We start from the raw sequence: 17,111 nt of genomic DNA on the forward strand, positions 1-17,111 counted from the left end.
AACCACACTGCAAACATTAAGCCTAAATCTAACCTTAAATTAAGAATTTTCATGAATTTTTACAAGATAGACAATTTGGACTTTATGGCCCTTGACCTTTTATTAAAAACCTTTTTTTAAATCTTCTTCAGTCAAGTTAATTACCTCATTAGCTAGCTAGCTAGCAACCTGATAACTTTACCAGTAGTATATCTGAACATTTGGGGGCACAGTAAGAATGGAAAAGGGATAGCTTCTTCAGGAGAACAATGGTCATAGTAATGAATAAATTAATGACTGATCACTTGCATGTTGTAGTCACAAACTTGACACTCTTAAAAAGGCAGTGTACAATTTTCAATGTAATGCATCTCAAATTTGTGCTTTTACATAATGTAGAAACCTAATATTCCACAAATGTCTTTTTAATTTCAATGATAAGTATTTTTATGAAGATTTTTACATTTTTTATAATAAACAAATGTATTTACAGAGTTACAAATGAGTTGAGGGCACAACATGTGCTTCAGAAGTAGCTAGAATTCATATAGGCCTGGGCTGTTCAATGTCAGTGCTGGTGGGTAATAGATTGGGCCGACAGACATGGCAGCTGTTTCTAGCTCCTAAGCAACTTTGCAGTATTTATTTTTTTGTGTGTGTTATTTCTTACATTATTAGCCCAGAACGTTTTTTGTGTTATTACATACAGCCGGAAATAACTTTTGGATATCAGAGCTGTGGTAACTCACCAGCATTACGACCAGGAATATGTTTTTCCCGAATTGGATTCTTTGTTCGCACCCCCCAGAACAATTGAACTTATCCCAGAGTCTGCTCCAAGACGCCGCCGGCGGAGAAGAGGTATTCGGAGTGGACTTCTAATCCGACTCAGGTGGCGGGCACACCATCCACCGCTTCCGAGTATATTACTCGCTAATGTTCAGTCTCTGGACAATAAAGTAGACAAGCTCAGGGCGAGAGTCTACATCCAGACAGACATCAGGGACTAACATACTCTGTTTTCCGGAATCATGGCTCTCTCCAGATATACTGTCACCTGTCCAGATAGCCAGCTGGGTTCTCAGTACATCGTGCAGACAAGAATAAAGAACTCTCGGGGAAGAAGAAGGGCGGTGGTGTATGTTTCATGATTAACAACTCATGGTGTGATTCTGATAACGGTCAGAAACCCAAATCCTTTTGTTCACCCGACCTAGAATACCTTACAATCAAATGCCGACCGTATTACCTCCAAAGATAATTCTCATTGGTTATAGTCACAGCTGTGTATATTCCCCCTCAAGCCGATACCATGACGGCCCTCAAGGAACTACACTGGAGTTTATGCAAACCACATATCCTAAGGCAACATTTATTGTAGCTGAGGATTTTAACAAAGCAAATTTGAGGAAAACGCTACTGAAGTTCTATCAACACATTGACTGTAGTACTAACGCTGGGAAAACACTCGACCAGTGCTATTCTCTCTTCCGGGATGCCTACAAGGCCCTCCCCGCCCTCCCTTTGGAAAATCAGATCACGACTCCATTTTTCTCCTCCATTCCTATAGGCAGAAACTCAAAAAGGAAGTACTCGTGCTAAGGTCTATTCAATGCTGGTCTGACTAATCGGAATCCATGCTTCAAGATTGTTTTGATCACGCGGACTGGGATATGTTCTGGGTAGCCTCGGAGAATAACATTGATGTATACATGGACACGGTGACTGAGTTCATCAGGAAGTGTATAGGGGATGTTGTTTCAACTGTGACTATTAAAACCTACCCAAACCAGAAACCCATGGATAGATGGCTGCATTCGGGTTAAACTGAAAGCACGAACCACTGCATTTAACCATGGCAAGGTGACTGGGAATATGGTTGAATACAAACAGTGTAGATATTTCCTCCGTAAGGCAATCAAACAGGCAAAACGTCAGTACAGAGACAAAGTGGAGTCACAATTCAACGACTCAGACACGAGATGTATGTGGCAGGGTCTACAGACAATCCCGGATTATAAAGGGAAAACCAGCCATGTCGCGGACACCAACGTCTTGCTTCCGGACAAGCTAAAAACCTTCTTCGCCCGCTTTGAGGATACCACAGTGCCATCAACGCGGCCCGCTCCCAAGGACTGTGGGCTCTCGTTCTCCATAGCCGATGTGAGTAAGACATTTAAGCGTGTTAAACCCTCGCAAGGCTGCAGGCCAAGATGGAATCCCTTATCGCGTTCACAGAGCATGCGCAGACCAGCTGGCTGGGGTGTTTACGGACATATTCAATCTTTCTCTATCCCAGTCTGCTGTCCCCACTTGCTTCAATATGTCCACCATTGTTGCTGTACCCAAGAAAGCAAAGGTAACTGAACGAAACGACTATCGCCACGTAGCACTCACTTCTACCATCATGAAGTGCTTTGAGAGAATTTTTAAGGATCATATTACCTCTACCTTACCTGACACCCTAGACCCACTTCAATTTGCTTACCGCCCCAATAGATCCACAGACGATGCAATCGCCATTGCACTGCACACTACCCTATCCCATCTGGACAGGAGGAATACATATGTAAGAATGCTGTTCATTGACTATAGCTCAGCCTTCAACAGCATTCACGCTCGGGGCCCTGAGTCTGAACCCCGCTCTGTGCTTCTGGGTCCTGGACTTCCTGACGGGCCGCCCCCAGGTGGTGAAGGTAGGAAACAACACCTCCACTTCACTGATTCTCAACACAGGGGCCCCACAAGGGTTCGTGCTCAGCCCCCTCTTGTACTCCCTGTTCACCAATGACTGGCCACACACGCATCCAACTCAATCATCAATTTTGCAGATGACACAACCATAGTAGGCCTGATTACCAACAATGAAGAGACAGCTTACAAGGAGGAGGTGAAGGCCCTGGCAGAGTGGTGCCAGGAAAATAACCTCTCCGTCAACGTCACAAAACAAAGGAGCTGATCGTGGACTTCAGGAGACACCATAGGGAGCACGCCCCCATCCACATTGACGGGACCACAGTAGAAGGCGAGGTCAGTACAGGTGCATCAAAGCTGGGACCGAGAGACTGAAAAACATATTTTATCTCAAGGTCATCAGACTGTTAAATAGCCATCACTAGCTGTCTATCACCCGGTTACTCAATCCTGCACCTTAGAGGCTGCTGCCCTATATACATAGACATTAAATCACTGGTCACTTTAATAACGGAACACTAGTCACTTTAATAATGTTTACAAACTGCTTTACTCATTTCATTGGTATATACTGTATTCTATTCTACTGTATTTTAGTCAATGACACTCCGACATCGCTTGTCCTAATATTTACAGTTGAAGTCGGAAGTTTACATACACCTTAGCCAAATACATTTGAACTCAGTTTTCACAATTCCTGAGATTTAATCTGAGTATAAATTCCCTGTTTTAGGTCAGTTAAGATCCCCACTTTATTGTAAGAATGTGAAATGCCAGAATAATAGTAGAGAGTAGGATTTATTTCAGCTTTTATTTCTTTCATCACATTCCCAGTGGGTCAGAAGTTTACATACACTCAATTAGTATTTGGTAGCATTGCCTTTAAATTGTTTAACTTTGGTCAAACTTTTCAGGTAGCCTTCCACAAGCTCCCCACAAAAAGTTGGGTGAATTTTGGCCCATTCCTCCAGACAGAGCTGGTGTAACTGAGTCAGGTTTGTAGGCCTCCTTGCTCGCACACACTTTTTCAGATCTGCCCACACATTTTCTATGGGATTGAGGTCAAGGCTTTGTGATGGCCACTCCAATACCTTGACTTTGTTGTCCTTAAGCCATTTTGCCACAACTTTGGAAGTATGCTTGGGGTCATTGTCCATTTGGAAGACCCATTTGCGACCAAGCTTTAACTTCCTGACTGATGTCTTGAGATGTTGCTTCAATATATCTACATAATTGTCCTACCTCATGATGCCATCTATTTTGTGAAGTGCACCAGTCCCTCCTGCAGCAAAGCACCCCCACAACATGATACTGCCACCCCCGTGCTTCACGGTTGGGATGGCGTTCTTCGGCATGCAAGCCTCCCCCTTTTTCCTCCAAACATAACAATGGTCATTATGGCCAAACAGTTCTATTTTTGTTTCATCAGACCAGAGGACATCTCTCCAAAAAGTATGATCTTTGTCCTCATGTGCAGTTGCAAACCATATTCTGGCTTTTATTATGGCGGTTTTGGAGCAGTGGCATCTTCCTTGCTGAGTGGCCTTTCAGGTGATGTCGATATAGGACTCGTTTTTACTGTGGATAAAGATACTTTTGTACCTGTTTCCTCCAGCTTCTTCACAAGGTCCTTTGCTGTTGTTCTGGGATTGATTTGCACTTTTCGCACCAAAGTACGTTCATCTCTAGGAGACAGAACGCGTCTCCTTCCTGAGCTGTAGGGCGGCTGTGTGGTCCCATGGTGTTTATACTTGCGTACTATTGTTTGTACAGATGAACGTGATACCTTCAGGCGTTTGGAAATTTCTCTCAAGGATGAACCAGACTTGTGGAGGTCTACAATTTATTTTCTGAGGTCTAGGCTGATTTCTTTTGATTTTCCCATGATGTCAAGCAAAGAGGCACTGAGTTTGAAGGTAGGCCTTGAAATACATCCACAGGTACACCTCCACTTCACTCAAATGATGTAAATCAGCCTATCAGAAGCTTCTAAAGCCATGACATCATTTTCTGGAATTTTCCAAGCTGTTTAAAGGCAGAGTTAACTTAGTGTATGTAAACTTCTGACCCACTGGAATTGCGATACAGTGAATTATAAGTGAAATAATCTGTCTGTAAACAATTGTTGGAAAAATGACTTGTGTCATGCACAAAGTAGATGTCCTAACCGACTTTCCAAAACTATAGTTGTTAACAAGAAATTTGTGGAGTGGTTGAAAAACAAGTTTTAATGACTCCAACCTAAGTGCATGTAAACTTCCGACTTATTTTGCTTTTATATTTGTGTATATTGTTGTGAATAGTTAGATATTTCTGCACTGTTGGAGCTTGGAACACAAGCATTTCGCTACACCCGCAATAACATCTGCTACAGGGTTGGGTAGGTTACTTTCTAAATGTAATCAGTCACAGTTACCTGTCCAAAATTGTAATCAGCAATGTAACTTTAGGATTATCCAAACTCAGTAACGTAATATGACTACATTCTGTTACTTTTAGGTTACTTTCCCCTTAAGAGAAGACAAAAATGTATATTACCAACTTGAACGACATCTGTTGCAGGATAAATCAATGTTAAAGTTTACATAGCTTGCCATATATGGATGTTACATTTTACTTTATGGCTTGGTTATTTAGGCTTCTTCTAACCCATCACTTTCTACTACAGATACAGTACCAGTCAAACGTTTGGACACACCTACTCATTCAAGGGTTTTTCTTTATTTTTACTATTTTCTACATAGTAGAATAATAGTGAAGACATTTTCTAAGAAATAAGATATAGAATCATGTAGTAACCAAAAAAGTGTTAAACAAATCAAAATATGCTAAATGTGCCTTGATGACAGCTTTGCACACTCTTGGTATTCTCTCAACCAGTTTCACCTGGAATGCTTTTCCAACAGTCTTGAAGGAGTTCCCACATATGCTGAGCACTTGTTGGATGCTTTTCCTTCTCTCTGTGGTGCAACTAATACCAAACCATCCGAATTGGGTTGAGGTCGGGTGATTGTGGAGGCCAGGTCTTCTGATGCAGCACTCCATCACTCTCCTTCTTGGTCAAACAGCTCTTACACAGCCTGGAGGTGTGTTGGGTCATTGTCCTGTTGAAAAAGAAATGATAGTCCCACTAAGCGCAAACCAGATGGGATGGCGTATCGCTGCAGAATGCTGTGGTAGTCATGCTGGTTAAATGTGCCTTCTAAATAAATCACAGAGAGTGTCACCAGCAAAGCACCCCCACACCATCACACCTACTCCTCCATGTGTCACGACTTCCGCCGAAGTCGGTCCCTCTCCTTGTTCAGGCGGCGTTCGGCGGTCGACGTCACCGGCCTTCTAGCCATCGCCGATCCGCTTTTCATTTTCCATTTGTTTTGTCTTTGTCTTACACACCTGGTTTCAATTCCCCAATTACTTGTTGATTGTTTAACCCTCTGTTCCCCCATGTTTGTTTGTGAGTAATTGTTTATTGTATTGCGGTCTGTATTTGTGGCCTTGTATTTATACGACGTGTATTGTTATATTATTGAGTAAAATTGCTTTCATTACTCATATCTGCTGTCCTGCGCCTGACTCATCTCACCAGCTACACACAGATGCATTACACCATGCTTCACGGTGGGAACAACACATGCAGAGATCATCCATTAAACTACTCTGCGTCTCACATAGACACGGCGGTTGAAACCAAAAATAAAAAATTTGGACTCATCGGACCAAAGGACAGATTTCCACTGGTCTAATGTCCATTGCTCGTGTTTCTTGGCCAAAGCAAGTCTCTTCTTATTGGTGTCCTTTAGTAGTGGTTTCTTTGCAGCAATACGACCATGAAGGCCTGATTCACTCAGTCTACTCTGAACAGTTGATGTTGAGATGTGTCTGTTACTTGAACTATGTGAAGCATTTATTTGGGCTGCAATTTCTGAGGCTGGTAATTCTAAATTAACTTATCCTCTGCTGCAGAGGCTTCCTTTCCTGTGGCAGTCCTCATGAGAGCCAGTTTCATCATAGCTCTTGATGGTTTTTGCGACTGCACTTGAAGAAACTTTCAAAGTTCTTGAAATTTTCCGGATTGACTGACCTTCATGTCTTAAAGAAATTATGGACTGTCGTTTCTCTTTGCTTATTTGAGCTGTTCTTGCCATAATATGGACTTGATATTTTACCAAATAGGGCTATCTTCTGTATACCACCGCTACCTTGTCACAACACAACTGATTGGCTCAAACTCATTAAGAAGGAAAAAAATTCCACAAATTAACTTTAACAAAGGACAACTGTTAATTGAAATGCATTCCATGAAGCTGGTTGAGAGAATGCCAAGAGTGTGCAAATCTGTTATCAAGGCAAAGAGTGGCCACTTTGAAGAGTCTCAAATATAAAATATATTTTGATTTGTTTAACACTTTTTTGGTTACAAATGATTCCATATGTGTTATTTCATAGTTTTGATGTCTTCATTATTATTCTACAATGTAATGGAATGAGTAGGTGTGTCCAAACTTTTGACTGGTACTGTAATAATATGATAAAATGTATATTTACATTAAAAACCAAAGTCTATTAGAACTCCAGTCCTTCCAATAAATGTTATACCCCTTGATCTTCAATAATATTGTTTTACCTGAACATAACCCCAAATCTAAAAACGTATTAGCCAGAACAACTCTATTGTTTATGATTTTGTTGTCTTGGAGGACTGATTGGGCTCATTGATTCGAGATGAAAAATAAATGCTGCGCTCATGGAATGGCATGCTTTGAGTGCTACTGAAAAGTGCTATTTCCATGTGAAAATGAACGTCATATGCTGCATTTGCTTTTGGCCTCTTGTTCACCTTTTTGTTGAAGACACTTTGATATCTTGGTAATATACAGCTGTTTAAAGGGCAAATCCACAGATGAAACAATAACAAAATGGACGCCCCGCTTCTGTTTTGGTAAAACGCTGAGGGATGGGCCTGGAGAAATGTAACCACGCTCAGATTGATAGACAGAGCAATGGATGCAAGGACAGACCATTCATGATATCAAAATGATTGTTTTAACTATGCTATAGGCTATAAAATGTACAATGTTTACAAACATTGGTGGAAAACAAGCTTATATTTTTGGTTCTCATGGAGTATAACAGTTGAACTAAGCTTATGAGGCATTTATAAGTTATATTCTTCAAGGATGCTGATAATATATATATATATATATATATATATATATATATATATCCATTGATTCTTGAAGAATATATATATAATTTATAAGTCCAAAAATGGATGTAGCAACTACAGATTGCCCTTTTAAGTCTGTCGAAACTGTGCGAGTTTGAGCATGTGTCCATAGGCCACATGCTCAAACTCGCACACTTTTGACAGCCTTAAAAGGGCCCCACTTTTATTCCATAGGCTGGGATCCGCACTATGCAGCTGTTGCAAGAGCGCATTTTCACTGGCTATCCACTGGTTTCAAAAACAATGATTGATAGTCAGCTTAAACTTCTTGAATTCAACCATTATTGTGTTCAAATCCACATTTAGATTTGTGAACAACAACCACAATCCGTAAAGGCGTAAATAGCTAAATGAGAGAGCAGCAGTGTGATTCACATCAATGAGCTATGGAGATATCCATAATAAGTGATACCCGTATCGCCGTAGAATACATCACTGCTGTCATCCTTACCTCCATGCGTTTATTGAAATTGGATAATCTTTGGATGCCGACAGCAGTTGCACCATTGGAAGACATAGTTTGGACTGTAGCCTACAAAAGCCTATTCCTGCTCTTTTACCGCGATCCATCAAAACAGAGACCATCATAGTGGTCTCTATCTCCAACAACACATCCAATCTGTGCTGCACCTCCCAGGCAGGGCTCAACATTAAAACATCTCTAGCACTGGTGCTCCCTACTTGACACACTGCTCGCTTAACCCGGAAGCCAGCCGCACCAATGTTTCGGAGGAAACACTGTACAGCTGGCAACCGTGTCAGCGTGCATGTGCCCGGCCTGCCACAAGGAGTCGCTATAGCGCGATGGGACAAGGACATCCCGGCCGGCCAAACCCTCCCCTAACCCGAACGACGCTGGGACAATTGTGCGCTGCCTCATGGGTCTCCCAGTCGCACCCAGCTGCGACACAGCCCGGGATCGAACCTGGGTCTGTAGTGACGCCTCAAGTACTGCGATGCAGTGCCTTAGAACACTGCGCCACTCGGGAGGCCCAGTGCTCCCTACTTTAAAAAGCTAGGAGCACAACATCACATTTTGGAGTGCCAGAAAAAATGTATTGTACAATTTTGGTCCTTACTGAACACTTCTGTTTTTTGATTCTACCTGCTGTTTTTGCACTCACCTAGTTTCCCAGGTCCCAGTTTTTCGGCCCTCAAGTCAAATCAAATGAAATCAAATTTTATTGGTCACATACACATATTTAGCAGATTGGAGATTGGTTGGAGAGTAACGGATTATGTAAGGGATTACAAAAAACTGTAATCCATTACATTACCAGCAAAAAAATATTGTAATCAGATTACAGATACTTTTGAAAAACTAGATGATTACTTCGACTATTACTTTTAAATTCAGAAAGGATGTTTGTGAAAAAAAATCTTTGACACTTCTCTGTTTTCTCAATGACATTCAAATCAGCATTGAAAAAGGCACAAATTTAAGTTTGTTCCACTTGAGCGAGTCTGACCTGTTGGAGATGCGCTAGCGAGCAGCCATGGGATGTGCTAGAGATTGGTTCTATCAGGGATGGCCCGCCCATTAGGCATGATTAGGCAGCCTCTTAGGGCAGCAGATTGACGAGGGTGGCATTTAACAAGCTAAATTGACCAAGACGCACCTCCAACAACACATATCACCTCACATAATTCTGGCCAAAACAATGAAAACATTATTCACCCAGTGACATATGGGCTATTAAGGTGAGTGGTGATGCTGCCCCATGATAAGCAGTGTCCACTTTGCCAAAGGCAGGGCGCGAAACATTTATCTTGTCCATGCCCAGCGCACATCTCCATGGTACTGTTGGAGAGACGCAGACCTGCGGCGCTCCACCAACGCTCCGTCAAAGTCATCTAACATAAATCATGTAGCAGCCCATACAGTATAAATACTATATAGCCTCTGTGGCCTTTTCTGTAGCCTACAGGACGACCAAATTTATGATAATGTCATGAGACACTTTTGACATCATGAGTGTTTCTGATTAAATAGCCTAAATGGCGTCCTATCAAATAAAAATGTGCTTCAATGTGAATTATGAATGAACATGTTGACAAACACACCACATCCTATAAACAGGACAGGTCAAAGTAAAATGGACAATAGCCAATGGAATGAAATTAGGCTACTCACGACAGCTGTCCAGGAGATTCAATCAGTCAAATCAAATCAAAGTTTATTTGTCATGTGCGCTGAAAACAACAGGTGTAGACCTTACAGTGAAATGCTTACTTACAGGCTCTAACCAATAGTGGAAAAAAGGTATTAGGTGAACAATAGGTAAGTAAAGAAATAAAACAACAGTAAAAAGACAGGCAATATACAGTAGCGAGGCTATAAAAGTAGCGAGGCTACATACAGACACCGGTTAGTCAGGCTGATTGAGGTAGTATGTACATGTAGATATGGTTAAAGTGACTATACATATATGATGAACAGAGAGTAGCAGTAGTGTAAAAGAGGGGTTGGGGGGGGCACACAATGCAAATAGTCTGGGTAGCCATTTGATTACCTGTTCAGGAGTCTTATGGCTTGGGGGTAAAAACTGTTGAGAAGCCTTTTTGTCCTAGACTTGGCACTCCGGTACCGCTTGCCATGCGGTAGTAGAGAGAACAGTCTATGACTGGGGTGGGCTAAATTGTGATGATAATCAGTGATTTCAAGTTTGTAGTCATCAATTTCTGAGCTGATCATGCCGAAGTAGAAAATACAAACTGCATTTTCTAAGATAACACAACATGCAACAATTTCAAAGATTTTACTGAGTTACAGTTCATATAAGGAAATCAGTCAATTTAAATACATTCATTAGGCCTTAATCTATGGATTAAAAACAAAGGTAGGGGCATAGATCAGAAAACCAGTCAGTATCTGGTGTGACCACCATTAGCCTCATGCAGCGAGACACATCTTCTTCACATAGAGTTGATCTGGTTGTTGATTGTGGCCTGTGGAATGTTGTCCATCTCTTCTTCGCTGGCTATGCAAAATTGCTGGATATTGGCGGGAACTGGAACACGCTGTTGTACATGTTGATGCAGAGCATCCCAAACATGCCCAATGGGTGACATGTCTGTTGAGTGTGCAGGCCATAGAAGATCTGGGACATTTTCAGCTTCTAGGAATTGTGTACAGATCCTTGCGACATGGGGCCGTGCATTACCATGCTGAAACATGAGGTGATGGCGGCAGATGAATGGCACGACAATGGGCCTCAGGATCTTGTCACAGTATCTCTGTGCATTCAAATTTCCATTGATAAAATGCAATTGTGTTAGCTGTCAGTGACTTATGCCTGCCCATACCATAACCCCACCACCACCATGGGGCACTCTGTTCACAACGTTGACATCAGCAAACCGCTCACCCAGACGACGCCATACACGCTGTCTGCCATCTGCCTAATACAGTTGAAACCGGGATTCATCGTGACAGTGGCCATTGAAGGTGAGCATTTGCCCACTGTCGGTTATGATGCCAAACTGCAGTCAGGTCAAGACCCTTGTGCGGATGACGAGCACACAGATGAGCTTCCCTGAGATGGTTTCTGACAGTTTGTGCAGAAATTCTTTGGTTGTGCAAACCCACAGTTTCATCAGCTGTCTGTGTGGCTGGTCTCAGACGATCCCGCAGGTGAAGAAGCAGGGTTGTGGAGGTCCTGGGCAACCACATGGTCTGTGGTTGTGAGGCCTGTTGGACGTACTGTCAAATTTTCTCAAACGATGTATGGTAGAGAAATGAACATTAAATTCTCTGGCAACAGCTCTGGTGAACATTCCTGCAATCAGCATTCCAATTGTACGTTCCCGCAAAACTTGCAATATTGTTGGCATTGTGTTGTGTGACAAAACTGCACATTTTAGAGTGGCCTGTTATTGTTCCCAGCACAAGGTGGACCTGTGTAATGACCATGCTGTTTAATCAGCTTCTTGATAATCCACACCTGTCAGGTGGATGGATTATCTTGGCAAAGGAGAAATGCTCACTAACAGGGATGTAAACAAAATTGTACACACAATTTGATAGAAATAAGCTTTTTATGCGAATGGAACATTTCTGGGATCTTTTATTTCAGCTCATGAATCATAGGACCAACACTTTATATGTTGCATTTGTATTTTTGTTTCGTGTAATTTTTGTATTTTATTACAATACTTTTTTTGAGCAGGGTGGGTGTTCTTACCTTGTTCTCAAGGCGTCCAATCAGCTCAGCTAGTCGGTTGATCTGTGCCTCCAGCGTCTCTTTCCTTACCTCCACCACCCCTGATAGAACAGAGCCAACACACTCCCAGCATTCAACACCTGAAGCCAACACATTCTCAGCATTCAACACATTTTATGGTATAGATCTTTTCCTCCAGAGTCTATGAATATTTGAGGCAATTAAAGAGTTCCAACCAGGTCTGATAAATAGGGAATAAAATGTGTTAATCAGGAAAAATCATGACTATTCAAGGTTTGACATTGAAATATATACCTTGTGCCTCAGCAGAGAAGAGGCCTTTATTGATTTTCAGCTCTGTGTAGAAAGCAATAACACATTCTATCCTAACGTTCTTGGCTCTTGTGATTAGCTTTGCCTTTGTGAGTCACCCTGGATAATAGTGTGTGCAGTAAAGGCACAGCCAGGACGACAATGACAATAGAATGAAACACACTGAGAGGCCCTGTGATAAGAGGCCTCAGTGAGGCAGAAATGAATAGGAAGGCCAATAATATTAATCCTTCCATTCTTCTCCCCTCTATGTGATGCAACATAACCAATTAATGGTGGAAAAGGGCTTTCTGCTCTTTAAAATCATCACCTCTCAAGGTGCCAAGCCAATTAGAGGATGACACTTCCCCCTGTGTCGATGAGCTTACCACAGAAGCACAGAGCTTAGAGGGGCTGTGGCATCTTGGAACCTACCAGCCTTAACCATAGAGACGTTTGAAGCATGCACATAGCAGGCACATTTGGTCAGTTGGGGCTGAATGGCTGTCCATGCTGTTTGAGCATGCTCTCTGTCATACACAGGAGAGCTGTCATTATTCCTGACTGGCAATGCTAACAACAGACAGCCATCTCCATGTGCAGCTGCCTTAGCATACTGTCCAACATATGGCAGGAACATTTTCGCAGGAACATTTTCATTCCACACACTGATGCCTGCACACTCACACACACAAGCACAAGTACACCCTTGTCAAAATGCATGGAGGAATGTGGCTTGACTCAGGTAACATTGAACAATGTTACGTACTTAAAAACAAAATTTCTCCCATAGTGTCATATAGTCCTGCAAGGAGGCAGTTCCACAAATCTGATCAGCATGAATGTTTAAATTTAGCACATTCACTGGCAAGGTATTCCCTGATCAGTGAAGAGAGAGCACAGACAGATTCTGCAACAAGAATGTTTTGTCTGCCATGATAAAAAAATAGGGATATTGCAATATAGCAGGAACAACTGTAGGAAAAATATATATTTATATTTATAAATATATTTGATAAAAGTGTGAGGGAAAGTCAGGAAAGAACGAGTGAGTCTAAGAGTGAGAGACAGAGAGAGGGGGAGGGGGCACAGGGAAGTATTGATCAATATTTTCTTCCTGATAAAATAAATGACAGGCCAGACCAAGCTGGCCCCAATCAAGGCCCTATTTCCAGCCGCTGACAGCTGTAATACTGGTTTTTATTGCCCAAACTGTCAGGTTTATGAGTGTCTGTGGGAAATGTTTAACTGGTGTCAGGCTTAAGTAATGGACTCAGAATTGCCCGTTTCTATGGTTTCCATGTCATTCTAATGTAATTCTATAAAGCCTGTTAATAAATGAGAGCAGTTTGGACTGGAATTAATTTGTGAGGCCATAGCCAGAAGCTCTAACTCTGCTTTTCAGTGGAGCCACTCTCTAATTGAAATTCAGGAATGGATTCAGGGGAAAAGGGATTATTTATCCCCATTGGAAAGTTCGTTTTCAGCACTTGGTCTACTCCCAAACCATTGTACACCACAGTACATAATGCTTATCTAGTGCATGCATGATGCATGCTGATTGTGCACTCTTTGTTTATTCTGTAATTGCTCTGAATGCTGTACGTTATGCAAGCTGCTTTAAATTGATATATTCCAGAATTATCTTTGAGACAGAAGCATGAAACAGCTGAAATGTCATTGTGGTTCTGAATGAATGAAGAAATCTACAAATAAGGGTGTCTGGCATATGCACACTGGTTTTGGTAGACTGATATTGCTACTCAAACCCATAGGCCTACATGTGCTGCTTTACAGCGGCTCACTGCAGAACCAACTCTAACTGAAGTGCTGGCTGCATGCAGTGTATAATGTATTTGACTTTTTAATCTGCATATCTGTGTCATTGTTACAGCCGCTTCTTCCTCCCTCCCTGCCTCATCCTCATCCTCTCTGTGGGAGAGCTGGAGCCGCTAGTCACATCTCCATGTTCCTGTAGATGATTGATTGAGAATGTAGAAAATGGGAAATAAAACACTCTGCCTGAAGAGAACAGTGCTTTTGATTTCCATTCTGCTTGATTCATTCTACCAGCCTTGTCTCCAAGCTAATCACAAATGCAAATGACAAATGTATGTCAGACTTCATTCAGATTTTTTTTTTTTTTTTTACATTGCATTTGGTTCAGGTGACACATGTCTACATTCTGCTTAAACGTGATGTGTTTTAAGGGGAGAGAGAGGGTGTTCAGTGTTCTTAGGGGAGAGAGAGGGAGACAGAAGGTAAAGTACATCACTTAAATGAATCAGCAGATTGTAGAAGGGGCTGGATAATTGACTCCAATCCATACAAAACTTATTCAGTGAGAGACTACATACTGTAGGCCTATGCCAGTGTACAGTATGTTGTGTGTGACACAGGCATAGAGGCCTCACCTGTAGCAGTGTTGATGATCCTTGGGGCAGCATCCTTAGCAGCACTGATTCTGTTGTTAGGAGGGTAGTCAGGCACTGGGTTCTCATAACATTTCTCTGGAACCTGTTGACTGACCTTAATAGGGTACCTATACAGAGGGAGTGAAATACAGACAAACAAAGGGAGATACCTAGTCAGTTGTACAGCTGAATGCATCTTCCACATTTAACCCTCTGAATCAGAGAGGTGTGGGGGCTGCCATAATCAACATCCATGTCTTTGGCACCTGGGGAACAGTGGGTTAACTGCCTTGCTCAGGGGCAGAATGACAAATGTTTACCTTGTCAGATCGGGGATTCAATCCAGCAACCTTTAGATTACTGGCCCAATGCTCTAACCACTAGGCTACCAGCTGCCCCAGAGAGAGATGAGAGATGAGAGAGAGAGAGAGAGGATGAGGGTGGATCACAGTAGCCAGAGAAGGCACATTGCTAGGAACCTGAGTGATTTTCATTTGGGGGACTTCCAGGCTAAATTTCACACACATAATGACATGACACAGCAGTGGTGTCCTCCTCACTCCACAACTCACCCTGACTGACTACAGTGCTGTTCGTCAATAGCGTCCACAGCACTCTCCACCGAGTTCAGCAGAGAATGGATCTGATTGGCTGATTCCTTCAACAGGAAGCGGGTAACAAATTGCTCCACGTTGGTCCCTCGTTCGTACACCTGGCGAGAGGAGAGATAGAGAGGCGTAGGGGGGAGGAGATAGAGGATGAGAGAAGCCTTAGCACCCTTCTGCCCATCTGAACACACATCAGATAAGTCCCTCTCTGCATGTCTTTCACTGCCTCTGAAAGCTTCCTTGCTGCAGAGTGCTTTTAGAACATATTTTCCCCAAGGTTGAAGACAGGCACTTTCTCTAAGCTTAAGAGAAAAAACGAAATATAGGCAGTAGTCAGCTAGGATGCAGCCTTGGCCGTACTCATCTATAGTCAGTTTAATTTCACTGGATGAAATAGACAATATTCTTCCTGCTTTGCCATTGTGAGGAAATGGTTTGTGCTGTCAAACAAGCTTTATGTTCTTTTGGATAAACTTAATTGTCAGCTCTTGTAAGCAGACACACAATAAGATTTCTAAGATAATTAATTATAAGGTTGATGGAACAAAGTGTTCTAATTATCACAGAAAACCGTAAACAGGCCAAGAAAATAGAAAGTGAATATCGAATTCCATTATCTCAGCCAATGCCAGCTGTAGGTTCAGAAACAATTTGCATACTGGTCTGATAAGAACAAATGAGATAATGTGCTGAGACTTTTCTAAGACTTTGTATTGGCATTTCTGGTGATTGCATACCAAAGAATGAACATTAATCCAAGTCTCATCATTGCTTGATAATATGAAATATAGCCTACTGTGTGACTAGAGGATCTACGAAGAGGCTGTCTGATACTTAAGAAGAGTTATAACTTTGTTGTCAAATTGCACACTATGGACATTGCTGAGCTGGTATAGTAAAGATGGAGACAGAATGGAATCTGGGGTTGGTGCCGTGGCCATGTTTCATCAGCATCAGATTTTTTTCTCTCGAGGTTGTAGAGTTCAGGTTATAGTGTGACAGCAGGAAGGAGGAGGTTTAAGAGTGTGATCATTCCTTCACCATCCTCTATCTCTGCCCCTGTCTCTGCCTCTGTCCAGTCTCTGACCCAGTCTCTGACCCAGTCTCTGAACCAGTCTCTGCCTCTGACCCTGTCTCTGAACCAGTCTCTGCCTCTGACCCTGTCTCTGACACTGGCTCTGACCCTGTCTCAGGCTCTGACCCTGTCTCTGACCCAGTCTCTGAACCAGTCTCTGAACCAGTCTCTGAACCAGTCTCTGAACCAGTCTCTGTCTCTGACCCAGTCTCTGCCCCTGTCTCTGCCCCTGTCTCTGCCTCTGTCCAGTCTCTGAACCAGTCTCTGAACCAGTCTCTGAACCAGTCTCTGAACCAGTCTCTGAACCAGTCTCTGAACCAGTCTCTGCCTCTGACCCTGTCTCTGACCCTCGTTCTGGCTCTGACCCTGTCTCTGGCTCTGACCCTGTCTCTGGCTCTGACCCTGTCTCTGGCTCTGACCCTGCCTCTGACCCTGCCTCTGACCCTGCCTCTGACCCTGCCTCTGACCCTGCCTCTGACCCTGCCTCTGACCCTGCCTCTGACCCTGCCTCTGACCCTGCCTCTGACCCTGCCTCTGACCCTGCCTCTGACCCTGCCTCTGCAGAGAGGAGATGATGGATTATATAAAGGACTATACTGCAGTCTGCACCAAAGTAATACTGAGAGAATTAATATA

At 42.7% G+C, this 17,111-nt stretch overlaps 1 protein-coding gene across 1 annotated transcript in view; it reads right to left on the reverse strand.

Annotated features, from left to right (window-relative positions):
• LOC120066253 (N-terminal EF-hand calcium-binding protein 2-like) overlaps positions 1 to 17,111 on the reverse strand; it is a 154,321-nt gene that overhangs the window by 23,872 nt on the left and 113,338 nt on the right. Inside the window, exons 6-8 of the mRNA XM_039017501.1 lie at positions 15,365 to 15,504; positions 14,793 to 14,920; positions 12,088 to 12,167 (exon numbers count right to left, since the gene is read on the reverse strand). Of these exons, the coding sequence (XP_038873429.1) occupies positions 12,088 to 12,167; positions 14,793 to 14,920; positions 15,365 to 15,504 (348 nt within the window). The remainder of the gene's footprint in view (positions 1 to 12,087; positions 12,168 to 14,792; positions 14,921 to 15,364; positions 15,505 to 17,111) is intronic.

Source organism: Salvelinus namaycush, chromosome 21 (assembly GCF_016432855.1).
Source record: "Salvelinus namaycush isolate Seneca chromosome 21, SaNama_1.0, whole genome shotgun sequence".
NCBI lineage: Eukaryota > Metazoa > Chordata > Actinopteri > Salmoniformes > Salmonidae > Salvelinus > Salvelinus namaycush.